At 40.6% G+C, this 22,749-nt stretch overlaps 1 protein-coding gene and 1 long non-coding RNA gene across 7 annotated transcripts; one reads left to right on the top strand and one right to left on the bottom strand.

Moving 5' to 3' along the window:
• The first annotated feature begins 85 nt into the window (after nucleotides 1-85).
• On the top strand, nucleotides 86-11,460 carry prdm10 (PR domain containing 10). Of its 4 annotated transcripts, none has more exons than XM_005474795.3 (24): nucleotides 86-187; nucleotides 1,313-1,446; nucleotides 1,730-1,891; nucleotides 2,494-2,553; nucleotides 2,643-2,747; nucleotides 3,153-3,327; nucleotides 3,494-3,735; nucleotides 3,931-4,131; nucleotides 4,291-4,363; nucleotides 4,518-4,635; nucleotides 4,732-4,852; nucleotides 5,166-5,429; nucleotides 5,558-5,569; nucleotides 5,764-6,108; nucleotides 7,188-7,343; nucleotides 7,417-7,596; nucleotides 7,674-7,784; nucleotides 8,386-8,586; nucleotides 8,672-8,806; nucleotides 8,922-9,092; nucleotides 9,552-9,689; nucleotides 9,895-10,069; nucleotides 10,160-10,257; nucleotides 10,528-11,460. In XM_005474795.3, the coding sequence occupies exons 2-24, from the start codon at nucleotides 1,375-1,377 to the stop codon at nucleotides 10,714-10,716; spliced, it is 3,504 nt and encodes a 1,167-aa protein (XP_005474852.1). In that variant the 5' UTR covers nucleotides 86-187; nucleotides 1,313-1,374; the 3' UTR covers nucleotides 10,717-11,460. The 4 variants fall into 4 exon arrangements, with proteins under 4 accessions (XP_005474852.1, XP_003459166.2, XP_005474853.1 ...); XM_005474796.4 differs by lacking the exon at nucleotides 86-187 and adding an exon at nucleotides 245-458; XM_005474797.4 differs by lacking the exon at nucleotides 86-187 and adding an exon at nucleotides 702-1,088.
• Nucleotides 5,939-20,737, bottom strand: LOC109194625 (uncharacterized). 3 transcript variants are annotated; one of them, XR_003213846.1, is made up of 5 exons: nucleotides 20,214-20,737; nucleotides 14,813-14,841; nucleotides 13,457-13,655; nucleotides 6,544-6,693; nucleotides 5,939-6,073 (listed from the first exon to the last, which is right to left on the bottom strand). It is a non-coding gene; the product is annotated as an uncharacterized LOC109194625 (long non-coding RNA). The 3 variants fall into 3 exon arrangements; XR_002056427.2 differs by having other exon boundaries at nucleotides 13,469-13,655; nucleotides 20,214-20,736; XR_002056428.2 differs by lacking the exon at nucleotides 13,457-13,655 and having other exon boundaries at nucleotides 20,214-20,725.
• Between the last annotated feature and the right edge of the window lie 2,012 nt (nucleotides 20,738-22,749).

The raw sequence follows: 22,749 nt of genomic DNA, 5'->3' as shown, positions 1-22,749 counted from the left end.
GTTCATTTTAAAATAATTTCTATGTCCTCCGACTACAAAAAACATTTTGTTAAAATAACGTTTTAAACTAACACACCCGCCTGTTCTTAAGTAACTAACTGCCAATCAGAAACCACGAGCTTGCGAGTTACCAGGCAGATTATGTTAATATATGCAATGCGGCCATCTCTGCAGCTACCATTCTGAGGTAAGAACAACTTGTTCGTTTTCCAGAAAATTAAAGAAAACCCGGGACTGATTAACGACCCGTTCTGTAGCTCGATCGCTTCGTAGTCTCTCCGTTACTGTACATTAAATGTGCAGATTGTTTAAGCGTAGTTAAATCGTTACAAAATGTATTTTTTTCTATAGGTCTCTTCGGATGTAGCCGTTGTTGTTAGTCCCACCCAAAATGGAGCCTGTTCTTCCTTGTTCACAGTAGACTTGAAGGGCTGGACTCAACTAGAAATGGGGGACGGGTGGGTCTACCCAAATAATTCAGGCCTTTAGCGCTTCAAAACCAATGTTCCTAAAAAATGTAAAATGCGGCCCATGTCATTCAGCTTGACAAGTTATGTTTGTCTCAAAGTGCGGCCTTACATTGGGACTATATGAGCGTAATGCTAATGTAGCAGTGCAGTATATGCCCGGGTTTCTACAGCACTGGTTTTTGTGGTATGGTCCGGTTGGGACTGAGAACCTGCGGGGTTAAAATAGGGGGGAATTGAATCTAATATTGATTATACCAAGTAGATTTCTGAATGACTTTACCGAGACATGATTTTTCACCGTGGTTTTTGTGCCGATGTGCGGTTGTATTTAGACACAGTTTTCCGGGCGGCCTTGCCGGCAAACCGCCTTTTCCCTCGTACCCCCGCTGACAGTCTTGTGTGTCCTTTCTGTGCACGAAGAAACATGCTGCCTTTATTTTGGCTTGCATGCTCTGTCACTCGAGCGAAACGCTGTAGGGAGAGCCAAAATTTCAGCTTCAAATGGCATATGGGCTTGAATTTTGTTCCATGTTGCCCAGAAGTGGCTGCTGCAGTACTCCATTGTTGCAGCTTCACAGCTACTAATACAAAGACAAGTATAATATGACATGGATGGAGGTGTGACAGTAGAGACACCCATTCATAAATATACTTAACAATATTGACATTTCTATAGAAAAAAAACAGCGAAAAATTTAATTCTGAATGCTAGTCTATGATTTTATACGTCAAACTACCAATGACATGAACGTCTCCCCTTCTGTTTTAGCTATTCTATTTATTGTTGTGTTTTGTTATTATAATTAAAATAACACAAATCCTCTTATCTCTGTGGATTGCAGACACCGCGGCTGTCTAAGGAGGGAAGTTATCACTGTGGTGAAAGGCCTGGCACCTTGCTGCCATGGAGACCAAGCAGGAACCCTCAGCAGTGTGGAGTCAGACTCTTAACAGTGACTCAAACAACGGCACACAGGTCCACCGTCTTATTTGATTTGTCTGAACAGCTACAGCAGACTCATACAAACTGAAAAGATGGAAGATGTGTAATTATAATAATTTAAGCATGTTAAGAATTGATCTTTTGCACACACCCACTTTCTGTCAGCTGACGCTGGTGGCTGCTAAATCTTCAATTCACCATTCACTTTTATGGAAAAGAGTGACCCATCTAAATAAATGTTCCCTGCTCATCGAATCAGATGTAATATTGCTGCAGATGGTTCAAAGCTTTTGTGTTATGTATACACATGTTGCAGGTGCATTTTGAAGGTGGCACTGTGGCCCAAATAGTGTACAGCGGGGATCAGGCAGACAGAGGACAGCAGCAGGTGGTTTATACAGCAGATGGAAACTCCTATACCTCGGTAGAGTCTGCAGAGCACACACTGGTCTACATACACCCTGCAGATGGCACTCAGGTAAGATGGGATCTTATTCAGAGGAGAGATATTTTTATCTGACATTTTAGGCATGTACATGCCATGTCTAAGTCGGACGATATGCCCTGTTAGGCAGGCAGTGTTTGGTGTTTAATACAAACAGGACACAATGTGTTATGTGTAAACTAGGCTCCTGTTTTATGAGAGCCATTCTTCATCACTTGTATAAGACAGTTTGCAAAAATAATAATTAAAGAGGGTATATTATTGCTTTTCCATATTTTCTTTCACATAAATACTGGTACAGTGGTCGGTGCTCATATTCGATATGGCCAAAGTTTCAAGTAATGGTGTTGATGTCCAAGTATTCTTTGTGAGCCAAAAGTTCAGGCTTCAGACCGCTCTCATAGCTCAGATTCAGGTCATTTTTTTTCGTGTCTTGGCCCTGTGGTGTCAATTTGGATATCACAGGCAACCAGGACAACTGTTTAAAGTTAAAGAAGGTTGAAGTAAAAGGAGGGGAATTGGAACTAAAACAGATGGTTTCAGGCAGTGGATGGACGGCGGCCTGTTCACTTAGGCCATGTGCTGACAACATTATTCACTGCAAAATACACATACTCACCTCATTGTTCTTTCAGACTGTATTTGCTGATCAGCCACAAGTGGCTTACATTCAGCAGGACGGTACTACTCAACAGGTGAGTTTATCAGCTATTGTCATATTACTCGCTCTCTTTGCACCACGTTGTTTTTAGAGAACCATTAACCAATTAAATGTCATTTATAGGTCACAGTCCTACTGCCTGGCGGGCAGAACATGAATGCAGCCAATCTGCATGTTCTCAGTAATGTAGCAGATGCGCCACAAGCTATCCTGGAGCCGGTTACCCAGGTGAGGATGCATTGTTTGTGTGGAGCTGTTTACCTTTTCAAACAAGTAAATAGCCTTTGTCTGCTTTTGTTTTTAACATCCATTCAGGCACAAAGTAGGGAAACACAAGCACAAACTGTTTCATGAATGATAAGCTTCATTTTTCTAATTGACAATTTCAAGCAGAAACATTATTTTGTAATTCCATTACAAGTTCTTGCTGTAACCAGATGCATGCTGTCTTTCTTTTTCTTCTGACATACTGCATTACATAAATAATAACATATGATGGATTAGCAACAAAACTGACTTTAAAATGACTACGTGATTAGTTTTTACGTGTTTGGAAGACCTGTAAAAAGGTTTTAATTTGTGTAAAAATATCCAAGAATGTTGTTACACTGTTTGAAATCCCCCCTCCCACAGGAGCAGTTGTCTGTGTCCAATTCTCTCACCTCAATGGGTGACATCGCAGACCCTCCTTCTAGTCCTCTCGGGGCCACAGACTCTACAGAGGATTCTGATGAAGATGAGGATGAAGACTCTGAGATGGACGACTGGGAGCCGCATCAGCCTCAATCATTTAACCCTCACAACCTCTGTAAGTGAAGTGTTTTCAATAAAAGTCCGATGTTCTGGTTATGCTTCCTCATACAGGTTGTCAAAATGCCTTTTTAGATTTTAGTGAAAGTGAGTTTCCTCACTTTCAGTTACAATTTTTTTTATACCTATTGGTGGTGACTTTGCTCTTTTTTGTGGTCTATCAGGGTGCGAGGAGTGTAATATTGCAAACCCCTCAGTTTGTCTGAAGCACGGTCCTCTCCACCCCATCCCCAACCGGCCGGTGATGTCCAAAGCAAGAGCCAGTCTGCCTCTTGTCCTGTACATTGACCGCTTCCTGGGCGGAGTGTTTTCTAAGAGACGCATCCCAAAACGCACACAGTTTGGTCCTGTGGAGGGGCCACTGGTTCCACAGAGCGAGCTGCAGGACCACTACATTCACTTGAAAGTAAGTAATCGCTGCACACCACTCGCATTTACAATATTTATTTACCTTCACTTTCCTGCACTGTTCTATGGAAGAAAAAATTGAATGTGAAAATACAGGATACCACAAAGTTTTTATGTCTGTATAAGCATCTCCTAAGCAGGGATTTAAACTGGATTGGTGATCTGTCTTTTTTTTTTGTTTTGTTTTACTAAGGTGTGTCTGCTGGATGCAGAGAAGGATGGAGAGAAGTCTAATGACATGTGGTTGGACCTTTCTGATGAGGACAGTTGCAACTGGATGATGTTTGTGAGACCTGCTCAGAATCACTTAGAGCAGAACTTGGTGGCCTATCAGTACGGCTCAGAGATATTTTACACAACTATCAAGAATATCCAACCCAAGCAGGAGCTAAAGGTCAGTGTTGTGCAGAGCAGAATTTATTCATTTTAGTTTGATTAAACGGCTTTAAGAAGTTTAAACCAGAACTGATAGGAGAGTCAATCAGTGCAAAACATGAAGGATATATAAAGAAACCAATGGAGTTTGTCTTTTTAATGAGATTTCCCATTGCAGGTCTGGTATGCAGCATCATATGCAGAGTTTGTAAATCAAAAAATTCATGATGTTACAGAAGAAGAGAGAAAAGGTGAGTCTCAGCACTCCATCTTTACTTTTCTTAATATTAACACCATGCCTCTGTCCTGCTTATTTTAATCAAAAGTATTAAACTAACAGAAAGGTGATGTGCTATTGTTTTTGTCTTGGTTCCTTCTGTTTCTCACTTTCTTCTTTTTCTACAGTGCTTCGGGAGCAAGAGAAGAACTGGCCTTGTTATGAGTGTAACCGTCGCTTTGTGAGCTCTGAACAACTGCAGCAGCATCTCAATATGCACGATGACAAATTAAGCTCTGTTACCAGGTAAAACTTTTTTTTATCACCTTAGCTCAAATTGTTCTTTTTATTTTTAATGCATTCAGCCCTGATCACGTCTTCACTGTTGTTTGAATCGCACAGGTCCAGAGGCCGGGGCCGAGGAAGAGGCAGGAAGAGGTTTGGGACAGGAAGAAGACCTGGACGCCCACCTAAATTTATACGTTTGGATCCACCAGTAGATGCTAGTGGAGAGAAGACAACAGTAAGTGGCTCATTAATGCATGCTGTGTTGATTAATGTAGTAGGTCAAGATTTAACACTGATTTGAGATATTTTATAGACAAAGTGATTCTTTGGAAAGTTACAGATTAAGATATTATGAAGCAATTATTTGAAATCCTAATGCATAAAATACTTGTTTGATGAGACAAAAGTAGTTTGTACTTTTGTCTTAGAGCAAAATAAAAGAACTAAAATGTTAACTCATCAAATCATAAGATTAGTCAAAAAATGCTAAATAGGGAAATGATGAGCAGGAAGACTAAATGACAATATCCCCTTTATCTTTTTATTAGGAAATGCTCGAATTGACAGAGAAACCAGTGGAAGACCGCGCAGAGGGAGCTCAGAATGGGCTCAAGGTGGTGGAGATAGAGTCAGAAGGGGAGGTCGGGACAGAGAGTCAGCTTATACCTCCTGCTGGGGAACCGGTTCCAGAGTCTGTAGCGCCGCCCCCCAGTACAGACCTGCCTATTCCATTAAAGGAGGATCCGGCACAGAGTGTCCAATCAGATGCTCATCTCACATCGCAAGACATGCGTCGTGCCAAGAGAATACGGGTAAAACTGGAGACTCTGTCTGTTTAAAGGCAATATTTATCTTTTTATTTAGCTTATGTGGTGCCATAGTGCCCATGCTTGCTTTACAACACTGTGTCTCTCTTCCTCAATGCCTGCTTCCCTCACAGATGGATGTGCAGGTAGGTGGAACCTGGAGGATGGCAGAAAAACACAAGGTTCAGGGATTCCTTTTGTCATTTTCCATAGTTTGTTTTTCTCAGGAGATGTCCTCCTCTGGCACACTCCACTGCATCTGTCAGGCTCTTAGCTGATTTCAGAAAACATTGCTGAGGTATCTGCTAGTAGAGCTCTGTCTCTTTCTTTTGCATCTCAGAATGCAGCGCTGCAGCACCTTTTTATCAGGAAGAGTTTCCGTCCTTTTAAATGCACCCACTGTGGGAAGGCCTTCCGGGACAAAGACAAGCTGGAACAGCACCTGCGAGTCCATGGTCGGGAAGCCTACACCTTTTCCTGCCACATTTGCAGCAAGAGCTTCATGACTGATTCAGCCCTGGATGATCATCTCCTAGTGCACACAGAGAATCGCTCCTATTCTTGTCTCCTATGCCCAGAAACTTTTGAAAGACTGGACCTGCTCAAAGACCATGTAGGCGTCCATGCTGTGGATGGCTTCTTTACTTGTCCTACGTGCAAGAAGACATTTAGTGATTTCATCCAGGTTAGTTAAAACAGTGATTTTTAAATGAGCTAACAACTAGCCTTCAGGGCTAACAGAATTTTTTAGACATGACCTTAGCTAACATTTTAGCTGACCAACAGTTGTACACCTCTGACTTTATATCTAAAATATTGTTTTGTTCTTGTTTAAAAGTCTTTTGTCATACAAGGTGAGATGGAAAAAAAAGCAGACTCTACCTGCTTTTAACTTTGGCTACAGTTCTTACAAATTGCTCCTGCTAGAATTTTATTTTCAAGACAAGGAAGAGAAAGAATGTTGTTTTCACTAAATATTTGCTCCCAGTGTGTGTGCATGTGTGTGAATGCTAGATTTCAAAAGATAAAAGTGCTGTATGGATGTTTGGCTGAATAGTAGAAAGTGTTTTGAGTGCTTAAATTATGTAGAAAGGTACTAAATTAGTTTAATTCCATTTACCTGTGCCCATTTTAAGTGTGACATCTGTGGTTTTGTCTCTGGTTTCACACTGGAGGTTCAGACTTCATCACTGGTGATTATCTTCAGCAGAAAGGTCGGGTCGGTTTGACAGAGAATTTGATGTTTGTTCCTTTCCTTGAGTTTGAGGTCCTGAGTAAAATTACAAGGTGTCAGAATGAGACTTTCAGGCACTGACACAAATGTAGAGCATCCAGACCAGGTTGTTGCTGCAGAAAGAGAAAACCTTTAAGGGGGCAGTCAAATTTAAATCAGGTACAGCTTTTGGTTTCATGGGCATAGTCACTAAACATGTTAATCGCACCTCAAACCTACTTTCATGTCTGTGGATTGCCAAAGAATAAAAGAAAAAAAAGATGTAAATTAAGCCAAATTATCCTGTAAAAGCAATTTAAAATAGCCTCATGTTTTGTTTTGTTTTTAAATTCTCCTTACAAGAAGCTCTAAACAAGTGGATTTAAAGCTCAATCTTTTGTTCAATTAGTAGGTCAAGGTTAAAGATGGCCCATTTCCAAGCACTACGATGTTTCTGTGATTAAAACGTTTAATGCTGTTATGAGGTTTCAGATGTCTTAACAGACATATAGACACTCAGTTCCAGACCACAAACTATGCCTTTCTTTTAGGTAAAGAAGCACATCCGCTGCTTCCATTCAGAGAAGAACTTCCAGTGCCCAGACTGTGACAAGGCCTTCTGTCGACCTGACAAGCTGCGCTTGCACATGTTGCGCCACTCTGACCGCAAGGACTTCCTGTGCTCAACATGTGGCAAACAGTTCAAGGTAAGATTGAAAGGAACAGCATTGAGAGATAACACAGTTGTGTTCTAATCTGACATTTTCTTGTCATAATAAGAGAAAAGATAAGCTGCGGGAGCACATGCAGCGGATGCACAATCCTGACAGAGAGGCCAAGAAGGCTGACCGGATCCACCGCTCCAAAACCCTCAAACTAAAGGTCCCCACCACTGACTTTGAGAGCTTCATGTTCAAATGCAGAGTGTGCATGATGGGATTCAGACGCAGGGGAATGCTGGTGAGCTACAACTCATGGAGAGATTTTAACCTGATATTGAATTCCAGTGGTTGTGACTCTTATTCTTCTGGTTACAGGTTAATCATTTGTCCAAGCGTCATCCAGAGATGCGTATTGATGACGTGCCTGAGCTAACGCTGCCAATTATCAAGCCCAACAGGGACTACTTCTGCCAGTACTGTGACAAGGTTTGTTAATCCCCCCCTTTCTGTCCACAGGGAGCTTGGGGATGGACTGATTTGCTTATTTTAAAGTATAGCCTGTTGTCCATCTATACATTTATCAAACTTGTGGTTGTGGAGGGGCTGGATCCTGTCTGGGCTGTCATAGAGCAGGTCACATCAGTTTGTTTCTGATGGCAAGAAATCAGCTTTCAGTCAAACATAAATGGAGTTTTTAAACCAAAAACAACAAATTATTGGATAATTCTTCTTTCACTACCAGCAGAGGAGGTTTATGTTCTTAGTCTTCTAATATAACATTGGTTACATGTCTAAATATGTTCGTTTGGCGCTTAATAGACTGAGTTACCAAATATATTCACAAGTTGCCATGGGAAACGAGAACTAAAATAACTTCATTTGTCCACCTCGATGTCATTTTACAATCACTCCTAACTGGAGCTAAAGCCAATAACTACACCTCATTATTGCCATTGTCTTATCTATGAGTAAATGCCAGGTGTACCAATTCCCGCTGGAGTCAAGCACCGGATATTTTTTGGTGTTAGTTTTTTTTGTATTCGGTGTGAAAGGGACCTAAATCTATCAAATGAACTGATCTCTGCAGGTATATAAGAGTGCCAGTAAGAGAAAAGCTCACATACTGAAAAACCATCCAGGGGCAGAATTGCCTCCCAGCATCCGTAAGTTACGCCCAGCTGCTCCTGGTGAGCCAGACCCTATGTTGAGCACACACACACAGCTGACTGGGACCATCGCTACTGCACCAGTCTGCTGTCCACACTGCTCCAAACAGTACAGCAGCAAGGTAAGTGAAGTTTAATCAAAGAAGACATTTGTTACCATAGAGATTGTTTGTAGTAATCACAATGAGGTTTGCTTTTTTTCCTTAGACTAAGATGGTTCAACATATCAGGAAAAAGCATCCAGAGTTTGCTCAGCTAGCCAACACCATCCCGACTACAGCAGTGATCAGTAGCACTCCTGCAGTCATCAGTACAGATGGTACCACGGCTGAGGCTGTAGTGGTAAGAAAAGGAAAAAACAAAAACATAAGGAGGATATTGCCTTACATGGATAAATGAAAAGTTTGCCTATAGCAAATTTCATAATATTAAATGTATGGATTTGTTTTCTTCACAGACCACAGATCTGTTGACCCAGGCTATGACAGAACTTTCTCAAACACTAACCACAGACTATAGAACAGCACAGGGGGATTACCAGAGGATCCAGTACATTCCTGTCTCTCAGGCAGGAGGTACTTTGTCCCAGCCACAGCACATTCAACTTCAGGTGGTCCAGGTAGCACCGGTAAGGATGAAAGTCTAGTCTACATTATTTAAAAAGTTCATAGATGCTTAGAAAGCTGATAATCTCGATAGTATTCTGCCACAAAGAATGCAGTTGTTTGATAAACTGCCAACATGCTGGTGTAAACTCAGGTCTAGTTCCAGAAATGAGGCTTATATATGGTTACCTGATCAAAAGAAGCATTTTCTCTCATTATCTAATTAAGTTGACCTTGTTGATTTAAGGGTTCAAACTAGCAATTCTGAAGCTTTGGTTACTTTCTTTGTGGTTTTTTAGTTTGTAATTAGAGCTGAAAATAACTACCAGCTACTGTGAAAATTTTGGAAAATTACTGCTTTCAGTTGTAGTTTTTGCTTCTAAAAAAACCTTTCAGTCCTTGTGTGTGAAACTATGCAAGTAAAATAGTTACAGTGTTTACTATGTATCAGTTATGTATAAGTAATATTATCTGTTTTCCAGGCTTCCTCCCCACATTCCCAGCACCCAACAGTAGATGTGAACCAGCTACACGACCCTCATGGTTACAGTCAGCACCCAATCCAGGTGCAACAGATTCAGGTTACTGAGCCCTCAAGCTCTGGACAAGGTGCCACCCAGGTAAACCCACACTGACTCTGGGGATAATTTTAAGCTAGAGTAATTAATTATTGTATTTGAAGACTCATTTATAACAAATAAGTAGTTTGTGTGACAAGTCGTTTTGAAACTTCAGTGTATTTGGGTAATTAGGTTTCTTTCTGCATGTTGGCGAAACCCTGTAAGGCCATAATATTAATCGTGAATCTCTTTTTCTGCTTTTCAGGTTACTGGTCAGCCCCTCAGCCCCACCTCCCAGCAGACTAGTCAGGAGCTGAGCCCTGCCCAACTGACTCCTGTCACTTTAGCCCAGAGCCACACCCTCCAGACAAGCAGCACCCAGCAGCAGGGGACGGTGCAGCACGCTTACATACCGGGAAACTGGAACTACCGAGGCTACTGTAAGTACCATAACCAGTCACGTGCCGTATGTTTTGATGCTTCTGTACTCTGTGATTACCAGTTAAAATCATAAATTCCTATTCTTCCAGCGTCTGAAATCCAGATGATGACACTACCTCATGCACAGTATGTGATAGCTGAGGCTAGCACTCCTGTATCTGGAGTCAGCAGCAACCAGGTGAAAACGGTGAGTGAATTTGATACTTGTTAGATGAAAATGACGTTGAATTTGGCTTTGTACTACACAATGAGCACATGTTTTTTATTTAGTGCTCCATACCTTGAAGGGTTGCTTAACAGTAGATGATGCTTCATAATTTACAGTTAAGAGCTGGATTACGTGAATATGCTGTAAAAATAAGATGCCGAAACTTGAAACCTCCAACGGCCCTCACTACATCCTAGTCAAAGGAAAAAGAAAAGATTTGTGTAACTTGAAATGTTCTCATCCCAATAGACACACTACGTGATCTCTGAGGGTCAGACTGAGCTTGAGACGAAGCAGACTGTTCCTCAGAGCACAACCCAGACACACACCGAACCACTGGAGGAGCAGCCGACGAATCAGCAAGCTACCACACAGTACATCATCACCACAACCACAAATGGTAGTGGCACTAGTGAAGTTCACATCACTAAGCCCTGAACTGTGCAGTGATGTAACTTTGCAAAGCCAGTGCAGACTCATGGACTAATCCTGCATGTTGTCCACAGCAGCTTGTATGCACATGAATAAATAAATACCTTGTCATGTGATCATGCCACTGTCACGTGTGTATATACAGAGATGAAATGCATCAACACAGTTTTATGTGTCTGTAAAGTGTTAAATGTTGTGTTGCAAGCTGCCAGAACTTTATGAGAAAAATAAAGTCAGTCGACAGTAAAAAATGTGATGCTTTTATTTTGGAAAGATTATAATTTAAAAAAAACCTAAACTAAATACATGTTTTAAAAAAAGATACTGGGATTTTTTTATTTTTTATTTTTAGAAATAATTTAATTGAAACTGCTTATACTTGAGTTATTGAAGTGATGGGAAGCTTCTACAGATTTGATATCCCATTTTGCATATCTGTAATTTTGCACACATTCCTTAAAGTATTTGTAAAAAAATTAAAAAAAAGAGAGAATATGGAATAAATATTCCAAAATGTCAGAAATGGGTCATGGTCCTCACACATCCGTTACATGTTATCTGTTATCCTAGAATATTGTTGCGCCTGTCTGCTATGATTTTACTCTGTTGTTACTTGGTTGTTATTTGTTTGTTTTTATTTTTACAGTCTGGACTGACTTGATAATCAGAAATTTCCAGTGAGTTATTTTACTCATTATTTGTCTTTGTTATCATATCTCTGTTTAGTAAAGTTTAGAAAAGTAATCACAACCTGTTCCATTCTTTGCAGATACTCTATTGACTTTAGATGCCAGTTGTAATTGTTGTAACTGACATCTAAAGGCAGGTCATACCTAAATAATGTTTGGTTTTATAATGCAACGTTCTTGTAGATACAATTGCTGTTAGACTTGTATAGCGCTCTACTTAGTCCCTATGGACCCTAAAGCGCTTTACACGACATTCAGTCATTCACACACAAATTCACACACTGGTGATGGCAGCTATGTTGTGGCCACAGCTGCCCTGGGGCGCACTGACAGAGGCGAGGCTGCCGGACACTGGCGCCACCGGGCCCTCTGACCACCACCAGGGTGAAGTGTCTTGCCCAAGAACACAACGAGACTGTCGGAGCTGGGGCTCGAACCGGCAACCTTTCGATTGACAAGACGAACTGCCAACTCTTTAGCCACGATCGGCCCGATTACTAAAGGGCCATTATACGTAATGCCTTACAAAAGTAACACAGCCCACTTATTCTTATGGAAGCCGCCAGTAACACATAACTGCTGTTTTGCTGTGCTTCAGTCCAATAAACCTCAATGTGCACCTGGATGAACCCCGTCTTCCTTCTGTGTGTAACAGGAAGTCCAATCTCTGGTTGAATTAATCTTGAATTAACTGGACAATGAATCAATTAATGAAATTTTTATGTTCCTAAATAAAGACATGCATTATTATTTTAATAGATTTTTTTTAAACATTTATTTTATAGTGGTTAAATGTAGCCTAATGTCAGGGTCACACAAAAATGGATCAGTGCAAATAGACTGTTCTGAACCCTTTATTTAAAATGGGCCCATGGAGTCAAGTGCTTCTGATTTGAGGCTCTATGTTTCGCAGGACCTACAGTATCCAGTGTCATACGTAGTGAGGAGTAGGCAGAGGGGGCGCCAAGAGGAGTTTGGTGCCCCAATGCCCTTTTCTTGAGGGGCTTAAAATGTTTTATTTTTATTCTTTTTTAAAACAGAACCAGTGTACAAACCACGAGTCATACTGAATCTTACTGTATCACAAAGGTACGTAAGAGCAGTATCAGTAGAGTATCCTGGTCTAAAACCTGACTGAACTTTATATATTAGCTGGAACTATTTCACATAAAATGGAGGAAATAATCATTCAGTCCCCTGCTGAATTTGTAAGTTTACTAACTTAAATGAATAGTCTCTAACTTTTTTGGTATTTAATTTTAATGAAGAGCGACACTCCAAGACCAAGAGAGACCAAAAATCCAGAAAAAAAACATGTCATTGAGTGAAATAAGTATGTAATCCTCTACATCCTAGCCAGAATTCCGACTCCCACAGATTGCCCATGTGGCACAGAGATTTCAATCAGTCACTCAATCAGTTATTGATACTCCTGATGCCAGCTTGTTACATGGATAAAACACACCTGTGAGAATCAGATTCTTACATTCCAACCTCTTCACCAACATAGTCAAGACCAAAGAGCTATCAGAGGACATCAGGATTAGATCAACCTGCAAAGGCTGAGATGGGCTGCAAGACCATCAGCAAGAGCTTTGTGAGAAAGTGACAACTGTTTCTGCAGTTATATAGAAATGGAAAAAATATAAAATGACCAGAAATGGTAAATGGACTGGTTCTTATATAGCGCCTTTCTACTCTGTCTGAGCACTCAAAGCACTTTATACAACTAATTCGTTCACCCAATCACTCCCATTTACACAAGCACTTCTTCTAAGCTTAAGTATCTAACATTCATACTCCGATGGATGCATCGGAGAGCAACATGGGGTTAATATCTTGCCCAAGGATATTTGGCATGCAGACTGGAGCAGCCTGGGATCTGGTTAGTGGCTGATCTGCTCTGCCACCTGAGCTACAGCCACCCAGATCACCAGAAAGGTGATCATGAGCAGATGTGACATCTTGCAGCAGCGGATCTCAATAAATCACACGATAGGGTGAGGCAAGGTCTCACAATGTTTTCACCCAAAACCTTTGCTGATAATGACCCACACCTTTTTTCCCACCTTGGCTCATGTGATGAGGCACGTGAATAGTGGGTGAACTTCCACTTGGACTTAAACACCTGCTCTCCACCATTTGGTCTAAGAACTGAAGAAGGTTCTGGGAGGAGGGGGTGAAACGTCTTCAAGAAACTTAAAGAAGTCCAGTCACTTTTCTTTCCAAGCTCCTTAGAATGTAATTAAGCAGCGCCTGCAAAACACCACCCAAAATGTGTCACTAAAATGTAGTCAACTTTCATTTTTTATATTTAAATTTACTGACTTTATGCGTAAAATTAGAAGACATTTTTTGCAGTTTTGTTACAATAGAAATCATAATAACACAGGCTGCTATAATTTTATTGCTGGTTTCTCACTTCACCTGCTCAGTAGTGGAAGATCTTATTTTAAACAAGAACTAGAGGAAATAACAGGAACGCCACGTGAGAGAATTTAATATAGAAGTAGAATTGGGTTACTGTCTATTCTGGCTTTGTGATTTTAACGACACTTGTGAAACAAATGTGTAAAAGAAAAAGAAAAAACTGTATAGACTCCTGTGGTGAAATCATCAATAAAAACTGTGCCACGTTTTGGGACCCACTGTAAAAGTGTTGCTGAAGTTTAAAAAAAGATCCATCTAATATAAAGTCTATACTTTTTTTTAATTGAAAAAAAAGCAATTCACTGGTATAAAATGTAACAAGGATACAGTAACGCACCATAAAACTTTCATAGCTGCTTCCTTGCATTTAGACAATTATCTTTTCATATAAAGTCTTGCATGCAATGAGGCAGTTTAATTAATTTGACCTAATTTGCATAAATGTCCAATAGGAAAAAAAAAAAACAACGAAGTAAAATAGCAAAACAGCACATCATCCCACAATTCACCAGTGCTTGAAAAAAGAGTCACATTTTTGCTTGTTAGTATATATTAATGGGAAAATGCATAAACAGACAAACAACCTCACATGTCTAAACACTTTCCAGCAATTACAGATCTTTTGTTTTACAACATATTCAAAATCTCCAGAAGTCTCGTACTTATCTTAATGGGAGATCTTCTGCATTTCCAACATGTTCTAAAATAATTTAAATGGGACATCACTATCTCTAATGACAAAATGCATTTCTTTGAAATGACAGTCGTAAGAAACCTTGAAGAGTTCTTCGAGGACTCCTGAAGGCTAATTGAGTTTCACACATGAGAGGCTGCTCATCCTCTTTACAGCAAATTAAAGTGTGACAGTAATTGGAGGGTGAGACAGAATAACTAACGCAATTAACACACGCGCACGCACACGCACACACACGGAACAGTACAGACAAAAGCAAAGCAATAGTGGGATTAAAATTGTATTTTACCTGCATTGAAGGTGCATTCTTTGGATTTGCTGGAACACAGAAAGAAAAATGGTTATACGACTTCAATTAATATTCTTTTTGCACATAACACGATAAACAGCATAAATATTACAATCATTTTCCGAAAGTGCTGAGAGGTGGTTATATTATGTCTTTATAAATTATTCACTCATGCTACATCTCTCACCCTCAGTTAATGGAAAATAGAGGGCAGAAAGCACACGTCTAAAGATGTGCACAACTTTTCGCCTTCAGGGGATGAGATGGTGTAGTCTGAAGACAGGATTTAGGCCCATTTATTTAGAAATCCTGTTTGAATTTTACATTCATACTAAATACTATAAGACCTAAAATGTGCAAGTGAAAAGCATATTTTTAACAAAATGAGTCATAACTGACACGCAACATTTCCAGTATGACCTTTGAGAAAGGTGATTATTTACACTCCTTAGATTACTTTAGAAACTGTGCCACTGATGGCAAGAACTATAAGTAGAGGCCTGAGGAGTTTTCCATCAGCCCAGGCATGTCAACAACCAGCTGACAGTTGAGGCAGGAACTGGAAAGATCAGATCTGGTGCATACGATTACAGCTACAATGCAATACGGCACACTTTAATGTAAATAACGTCTTCACCTGAGAAAAGAAATAGTGGTGCTGTAAAGATTATATGCATGCGGGTAGGTCATTCATAGGATGGACGGCTTTGACCAGTAGTCTGGTCAAACTCATGCCGTGGTTTGACCAGACTACTTGACAGCGACTGGTTTTAAAGGTTTGATTAGGATTTAAAGGCTCATTTCTTACATTCCTAGAATATGAATATAAACTATCACCTGGGAATAGTAGGTAACAGGCCTGGATACACAGAGGACCAGAAGACCTGATACTGAACGGCTGGTTTGATAAAAATTTGATGAATTTCTTTTACCTTCAACTTGGCGAAACAAATAAAGGAAACAAAGTAGTTTGCATTTGCCCCGGGCTGGGCAAGTTGATACACATTTCCTTAACATTATATTTGATGCCTAAAACTTTCCAACTTGCTAGTTCTGCTGTGTAAACAGGTTTGTAAAGACGAGTCAGCAGACACAAAGCAAACAGGAGTCCACTTGTATTCGCAGACAGTGTCAGTGCCTATCAGTTAAACACATGGCAGATGTGTGACAGAGAAACATCGTGGTGGTCAGAATTAAAAGATGCCACACAGACAAGCTAAATGCATTTACAAGTAAAAATGACAACCGGCGAGTCAGCCACTCTGCCAGAATCCATGATTAGACCGGTCAATCAAAACCTGCCACATCAGCGAGAGCTGCAGATGTCCCTGAATCTGCTGTCACCCAATCAGAACTGCCTGCCGAGCATTTCAGTGCATGCTGAGCACTCAACCTAACCTGTCTGGATGCTATCAACCAGTCGCGGTATCAGGATGTTGAAGCGCTGCCTGGGCTGACAGCTGGATGTCACCATGGCAACAGCAATAAAGGTAAGGCTTGATAAGATAAGAGGGAAATGGAGGTTTGGTCCTCGCAAAGCAACATGAGAATCAAGAAAGACGTGCTTGACTTTTCTGAGTATTTCTATGGAAACACAGGCAAAGGAAGGGTGGAGGGTAAGCAAATAAGAGCAGGGAACACACTTCTCCTCCTCGTCATGTAGATTTATTGTACAACCACAGAGCAAGTCATATAATACAGATGAGTACTATGAGGAAAACTGCAGTGACACAGGATATTTGTCTCTGGTTCATGGGGGCTCAAACTGCTAAGAAAGATAAACCACTCAAACTAGAATCAACATCTTACTATAGCAAAGTTAGTTTAGATTTAGGCTTCAATCCAATATCTGTTCAGGCTCATAAGGGAAGAATGTAATAAGCAGGCACTCATCACCAACCACACATGGCTGGTCTGAAACCCTGAGTACTCACTACACAGTTCCACATTTAAGTGCTATTTTTTATCTACTTTATTTATTATTTTGAGAAAATAATTTCAATATAATATCCATTTATTTCCTGTACTTATTAAGTTGGCCAGCATTGATCTGTTATGTATGGATCTGTAGTAGAGAAGAATGACTTCATAAACAACGTTAAGGAAAACAAACAAACAAACACCTGGAAAGCGTCTTTTTCAACTTTGTCAACCTTTTAGATTTTGCCAGTAGTTCCACATTAAGTGAATGATTTTGGACACAAACCATCTTTTGGTTCCTGGTGATATGCACTTTGTGAGGAGGCATTTTGCCACATATTCTAATCACTACCTCTTTGAACATTGATGTCAAATATGAGGAAACTCCCTGAAGGCTTTCAAAAGAATTGTTAGAACACCACAGAGGGAAAACCTGAAAGCATGAAACCTCCATACCTGGTGGGTCAGTTCAAAAAACAGACTAGTTGACAAAAAGAAGCTTTACCAAGGCTGCATTATGAAAGTAACACATAAAGAAACTGAGTGAGTGGGAAAGAAGACTGCGGCGGACAAACATGAAAAGACCCCAGGCTGTGCCGTGTGTATCCTGATATTTGTTTAAAGGGGAGTTTACTAGACATGTCAATGGCTCTCTAAGCTTACGAGTCAACTGAAACAATGATTTGAGATTTCTTTTATAGGTTTGTTACAATGTGAACAAGGGACCTATGCAAGAAGAAAACAATCACGAAAACGAGATGAGAGCCTGCGTGTGTGTTTGAAGAAGATTAAAAGACAGCAGAGCAAACAGACGAGTCATCTGAGGGCCTGTGTGGCGTCTGTTGTGTCTCTGGGCAGTCAGAGGCGACCAGGAGGGGTTTCGGCTCTTTAAAGCAACCACATAAAGCCCTGTTTGTTCCTTGAACTGCGTGCATGTGTTTCTGTTTGTGTGCATGTGTAAGTGTGGTCTGCCAGGAAGATGAGGCGTGGCATGGCTCTAGCCAATAACAGAACACGATTGATCCAGAACATGTAATTATGGCGGTCCAGGCTGCGCAACTGGCAGCCGGACAGGGCACATAACTCTGCTTCTACAACTCAACGGCAGCGGCAGTCACTAGTCACCGGGTTTCCAGGCAGAGGGAACGCACAAACAGGCCTCTCATTAACATGCAGCACCGAGCGTATAGTTGGCCTTTTCTGTGGGCTCTCTGAAAACACAAAGGGTTCTTGTAAGAACCAGAGGGCACTAATGAGCACCTGTGCATCTGCAGAAAGATTAAAAGGACCGACTTTAAATATATTGAACTTTAACCACTGTTTGCATAAAACAAAATCAGGATATTTTATCCTAAACTGAGTGGTTTGAAATAATAAACGGATATTTTTAAGCTTGCAGCTCAAACTTACAAACAGCATTTGTCTGCTTAGCATTTTTTGCTGTTTACAAGAGGCACGTTCTCTCTTTCTTATGGGGAATCTTAAGAACTAGTTCCATCCATCTGGGAGATTAGAGTGATGCACGCAGGGAGGCAGAAGATGTTGTGGTCCGAGTAATGGGACTCATCCCCCTGAACCGTGGTGGGAGTGGTGGGAGCGGTCAAGAGTGCATGCATCCATTTCCTGCTCAATTAGGACTCAAGTACTGCAGCAGCTTTAACAATAGACATGAACACAGTTGACTTTCTTCATATTTTCACTTGTGCGCAAAATACATTATGACTAAACAAAATACACTAAACTAAACTAATCAACTCTGACATTTATGAGGCATCAGACAGTTTCCAGATAGCGAAAGAGGGAGGAAGAGTGTGGAAAGGGAGGAAGAAAAATAAGCTAAATCTACATTTTTAATGCAATGTTATGCTTTCTAATGATCGTTAGAATCAGAATAGCTTCATCTAACCAACTTCAGATTTCTTGTAAAATTATAAACCTCTAAAAGCAAATGTTGAAGGCACAGTTTTTCCATGTAACACTTGCTAGATCCAAGTGATACAAACACAAAAAGGAGGAGATGACAGACTGAACACGATAGGAATCTTTTCCTTTTCCGTGGCGTATGCTAACCCTCTAAGGCAAAACGCTGTACAATACCCTAACTTTGAAATGACTTATTATATGAAAATAAAGACAGACACATCAATGTTAAACTGGTTCACTGTGGTGCAAAATAGTCCTCTCCAATCAGACACGTGCTCAGTATGTTTGCTGCATGTAGAGCAGGATGTTCAATCAATCTTATCAATGTTTCTGCAAGCTGTGCAGAATTGATAATGGTAACATCAGTCCCACAGCTTCCTTAGCTTCCCATCTCTGGTCATAATGCGACAGAGGATTTCAAAACAAAAGTCTTAGGAGCATTTTGAATTGATGCTCAATTAGCTACTTTTAACTTGTTTTGGAAATCAATGAATTTGGAAAACTTGAAAATGAAATAAAACATAAAAGTGCACCAAGCTCAGCAGCAAATTAAAGTAAGGCAGATGATGACGGGTACTTTGTAAAACCTGAACATGTGTAATATTCTTGTTGAAGTTCAAGGTGTCCAGTAAAGCAGGAGCTCTGTCTCATCTGCTGTCAGAATCAGTCAGGTTTAACAGAATAATGAGTTAGCCGACAGATCTGCTGAGTACAGAGCGACTGGTCCGATGTCACATCACATTCAATGAGTCCCATCTGTCTGTGTGTGCGCGTTTCATAACCAGGCAGAAATGTTCATTAGCAGCCAAAACAGCAGCTTATGCCTAAAATGGTTTAGCATTTGCATAATGTAATGAGTTTGTAATAAAGAAATACACTTCAGGAAAAAAAAAAATATTTTTATAAAAGCCAGATAGATGGGTTTTTTTTTAAAAATATATGCAGTTGATAACTTTGAATGCACACTTGTTATGTGAATGTTAGCTGAATAAATAAGCATTTGTAACTCACTTTATTCCCATTTGGTTGAACCAAACATTTAAAACGTATCACACAGTTTAGCATTTTTTCATAAGACCTGGCCCTTGCCATTAGGCTCATGGTCGATGAACTCGTCAAGCTTTGTTGTTTTATTCATTTAACCAAGCAGCTCCACTTCCCCTGAATGTCTTCAAGCCAGACCTAAGCACTGACTGCTGACTTTGTTTGGAGTGAAAACAACCAAACATTTAAGATGGTAGAGCCTGAAAGCATTTCCCCAACAATAAAAACTGTATTTAATTTTCATTTCATTTAAACAGCAACTGAGGGACCAGGTTTAACAATAAAAGTACCTCTCTTTATAAAAGCTGTGTATTCATTTTCTATAGTGGAGATACCAACCAGCCATCCAAGGTTTAAAGCTACACAGCTTCCTTTATGACATGCAAACAACTTAGGTTTTAATTAGCATGACTTTGCCTTTCAAATGATTCCCAAATATACCCTCACTGCTTAAAGTCTGCTTCTACTCAATTCTAGTCAATCATTAACTACTCATTGTAAAGCAGCCATTTACCTGGGTGATCTCTTCATGTCTGCAAGGTTTCCGTTACACTAAGCGTCAACACTGGTGAGCAGTCAGAGCGGTTCTTCTCCTGTCCAAAGCCACACCAACACACGGACTTCCTCCTTCACTCTGCAAACTTTTAGCTCAGCCTGAAAGGTCATATTATCCAATCAGAATGCACTTCCTTATTGTACAGGCACACCCCTTTCTGCACAACTACCACGCCTCCCTTTTACCAAGAACTGTTAGAAAAACAATACATCAGCAGAATGAAAGGAGTAATGGAGACAGTAGAGGACAGGAGAGGGGAGGATCAGAATCAGGTCATATCATCCAATCAGAATCCACTTCCTTACTGTACAGGCACGCCCCTTTCTGCACAACTACCACACCTCCCTTTTACCAAGAACTGTTATATGAAACATGATACATGAATGAAAGGAGTAAAGGAGACAGTAGAGTAGAGTAGAGTAGAGTAGAGTGGAGATAAGGATCAGAATCAGGCCGGCAAACACTACAATCGAGTCCACCGGATGGCTTTGGAAAATGTATATTTAGACATTACTGGTTTTTTGTTTTTTTGTGTGTTTTTTTAAATCATGGTTACACAGTAGTAAAATTCCAATTCAGGACAGTCAGTGAAGTAAAGTTTTTCTTTACTTTTACAGTTTCTTCCAATTTGAACCAAAGAGTTCTGCTGACAGATTTCTTTCATTTACCACAGCAGCATTTCTTTATCATGTAAAAAAAACTGACACGCACTGCTGAAATGTAACTTCTTTTTCTTATATTAAGATATCGCAGCGATTAAATGTGTAAAAAACTTCCTTGACAGGAAGCAGAGTTTCACTGGTCTGGCCCACTTAAGGTTAAAGTAGTTTGCATGTAGTTTGCATGCAGCCCATTTTATGCGCTTTCTGATATTTTGTCAGTGGTGATCACTGTCGTCATTATATGTAAATAAATAAATAAACACCGGTGTCTTGAAATTCCCCCCAAAATTGTGCTCTCTCTTTTAAATTGCCTTTTCAAAAAAAAAATAATCCTATTAAAGAGCAACATTTTTGTTATTTTAAGATGGCATCATGGCAACACCTCTGAGAGGATGATTTAAAACAACAAGAGTAAAACCAAAGACTGAACTGATGTATGATGAAAAATCCATCCATCCATCCATCCATCCATCCATCCATCCATCCATCCATCCATCTTCTTTCGCTTATCAGAAGCCGGGTCGCGGGGGCAGCAGCCTAAGCAGAGAAGCCCAGACCTCCCTCTCCATGGCCGCCTCCTCCAGCCTGTCCGGAGGAACGCCAAGGCATTCCTTGGCCAGCCAAGAGATATAATCTCTCTAGTGAGTCCTGGGCCTGGCCCGGGGCCTCCTCCCGGTGGGACATGCCCAAAACACCTCACCCAGGAGGCATCCTTGTCAGGTGCCCAAACCACCTCAACAGGCTCCTTTCAATGTGGAGGAGTAGCAGTTCTACTCTGAGCCCCTCCCGGACTGCTGAACTCCTCACCCTTTCTCTAAGGGAGAGGCCAGCCGCCCCTCAGAGAAAGCTCATTTTTGCTGCTTGTGTCTGCGATCTCATGCCTATGATAGCTAATGATAAACTTTCTCAATATTTGTTCGGTTATATGAGGGACCCACATGTTTTATCCATTTGCTGTGGTATGCTGCTACTTCAGTGTCCGTTATAAAGTCAGCATTTTAAAGACAAACAGCTGAGTAACTCCAAACATCTGGAATCTATTGTACCGACTGTAGAAGCTTAACAGTTGGTGAGAAAAATCAGATAAACAGTCTGAATAACTGAAGCCTCACTTACACACGTCTATGTTTTCCTGTAGGTGTACCACACACACATGCTCATTTTACCCATGACAGGTATCTGACACTGAACCTACTGTTATACCTAAAATACCATGATCTTCTCTAGATACTATATTAAGACTTAAATTTACACTGACACTGCTTTCTTTATAATAACATTTTTTCACACTTTTCTGGGGTGATAATGGATGGAGAGTATCTCCGCATACATTGTAAAGGGTCAGATTGCTTATTATTTGACTTGTTCTTCACCGTTTTTCCAGCATCTGACTGGGACAGACTGCCAGACTGGTTCAATTACTGCCAGTTAAGTCTGCTTACAGACAGAAGACAGTGCAGCGGTAAGACAGCTCATTACGACTAACCCACTGAACTTCATCACAGTCCTTCTGACCCACACAGTACACAAACACAGGCTCCGAGCTTGTTAGGAAAAAAGGAGTTTTCAGACTGGTCGTCATGGCAACGCAGTTGAGCAGCAATCTCCAGGGATGAAAAATGAAGCCTGCTTGGAAGTGGTGAAAACTGCAATCCCAAAAATGACCACTTGAGACAGATGCTGTAACGCCCAAACCTAATGACTTATAACGACTGTTTTTCCACTGCGAGGCCCAGCCTTACAGTGGAACATGCGCAGCCTGATACAAACATTATTTTGGCAGATTTTCCCTACAGGACAAATGTAGAGGTAAAACCTTTCTTTTAACTTAC

Source organism: Oreochromis niloticus, linkage group LG14 (assembly GCF_001858045.2).
Source record: "Oreochromis niloticus isolate F11D_XX linkage group LG14, O_niloticus_UMD_NMBU, whole genome shotgun sequence".
Taxonomy (NCBI): domain Eukaryota; kingdom Metazoa; phylum Chordata; class Actinopteri; order Cichliformes; family Cichlidae; genus Oreochromis; species Oreochromis niloticus.
The sequence above is the reverse complement of the archived record's forward strand: the minus strand, read 5'-3'. Positions and strand labels throughout refer to the sequence as shown.

Excerpts from the sequence above, each read along its gene's own strand:
- prdm10 (XM_005474795.3), top strand. The coding sequence starts at position 1,375 with ATGGAGACCAAGCAGGAACCCTCAGCAGTGTGGAGTCAGACTCTTAAC. Across the intron at positions 2,554-2,642 it reads AGGACGGTACTACTCAACAG|GTCACAGTCCTACTGCCTGG; the intron begins GTGAGTTTATCA and ends TGTCATTTATAG. Across the intron at positions 7,597-7,673 it reads TCAGACGCAGGGGAATGCTG|GTTAATCATTTGTCCAAGCG; the intron begins GTGAGCTACAAC and ends TTCTGGTTACAG.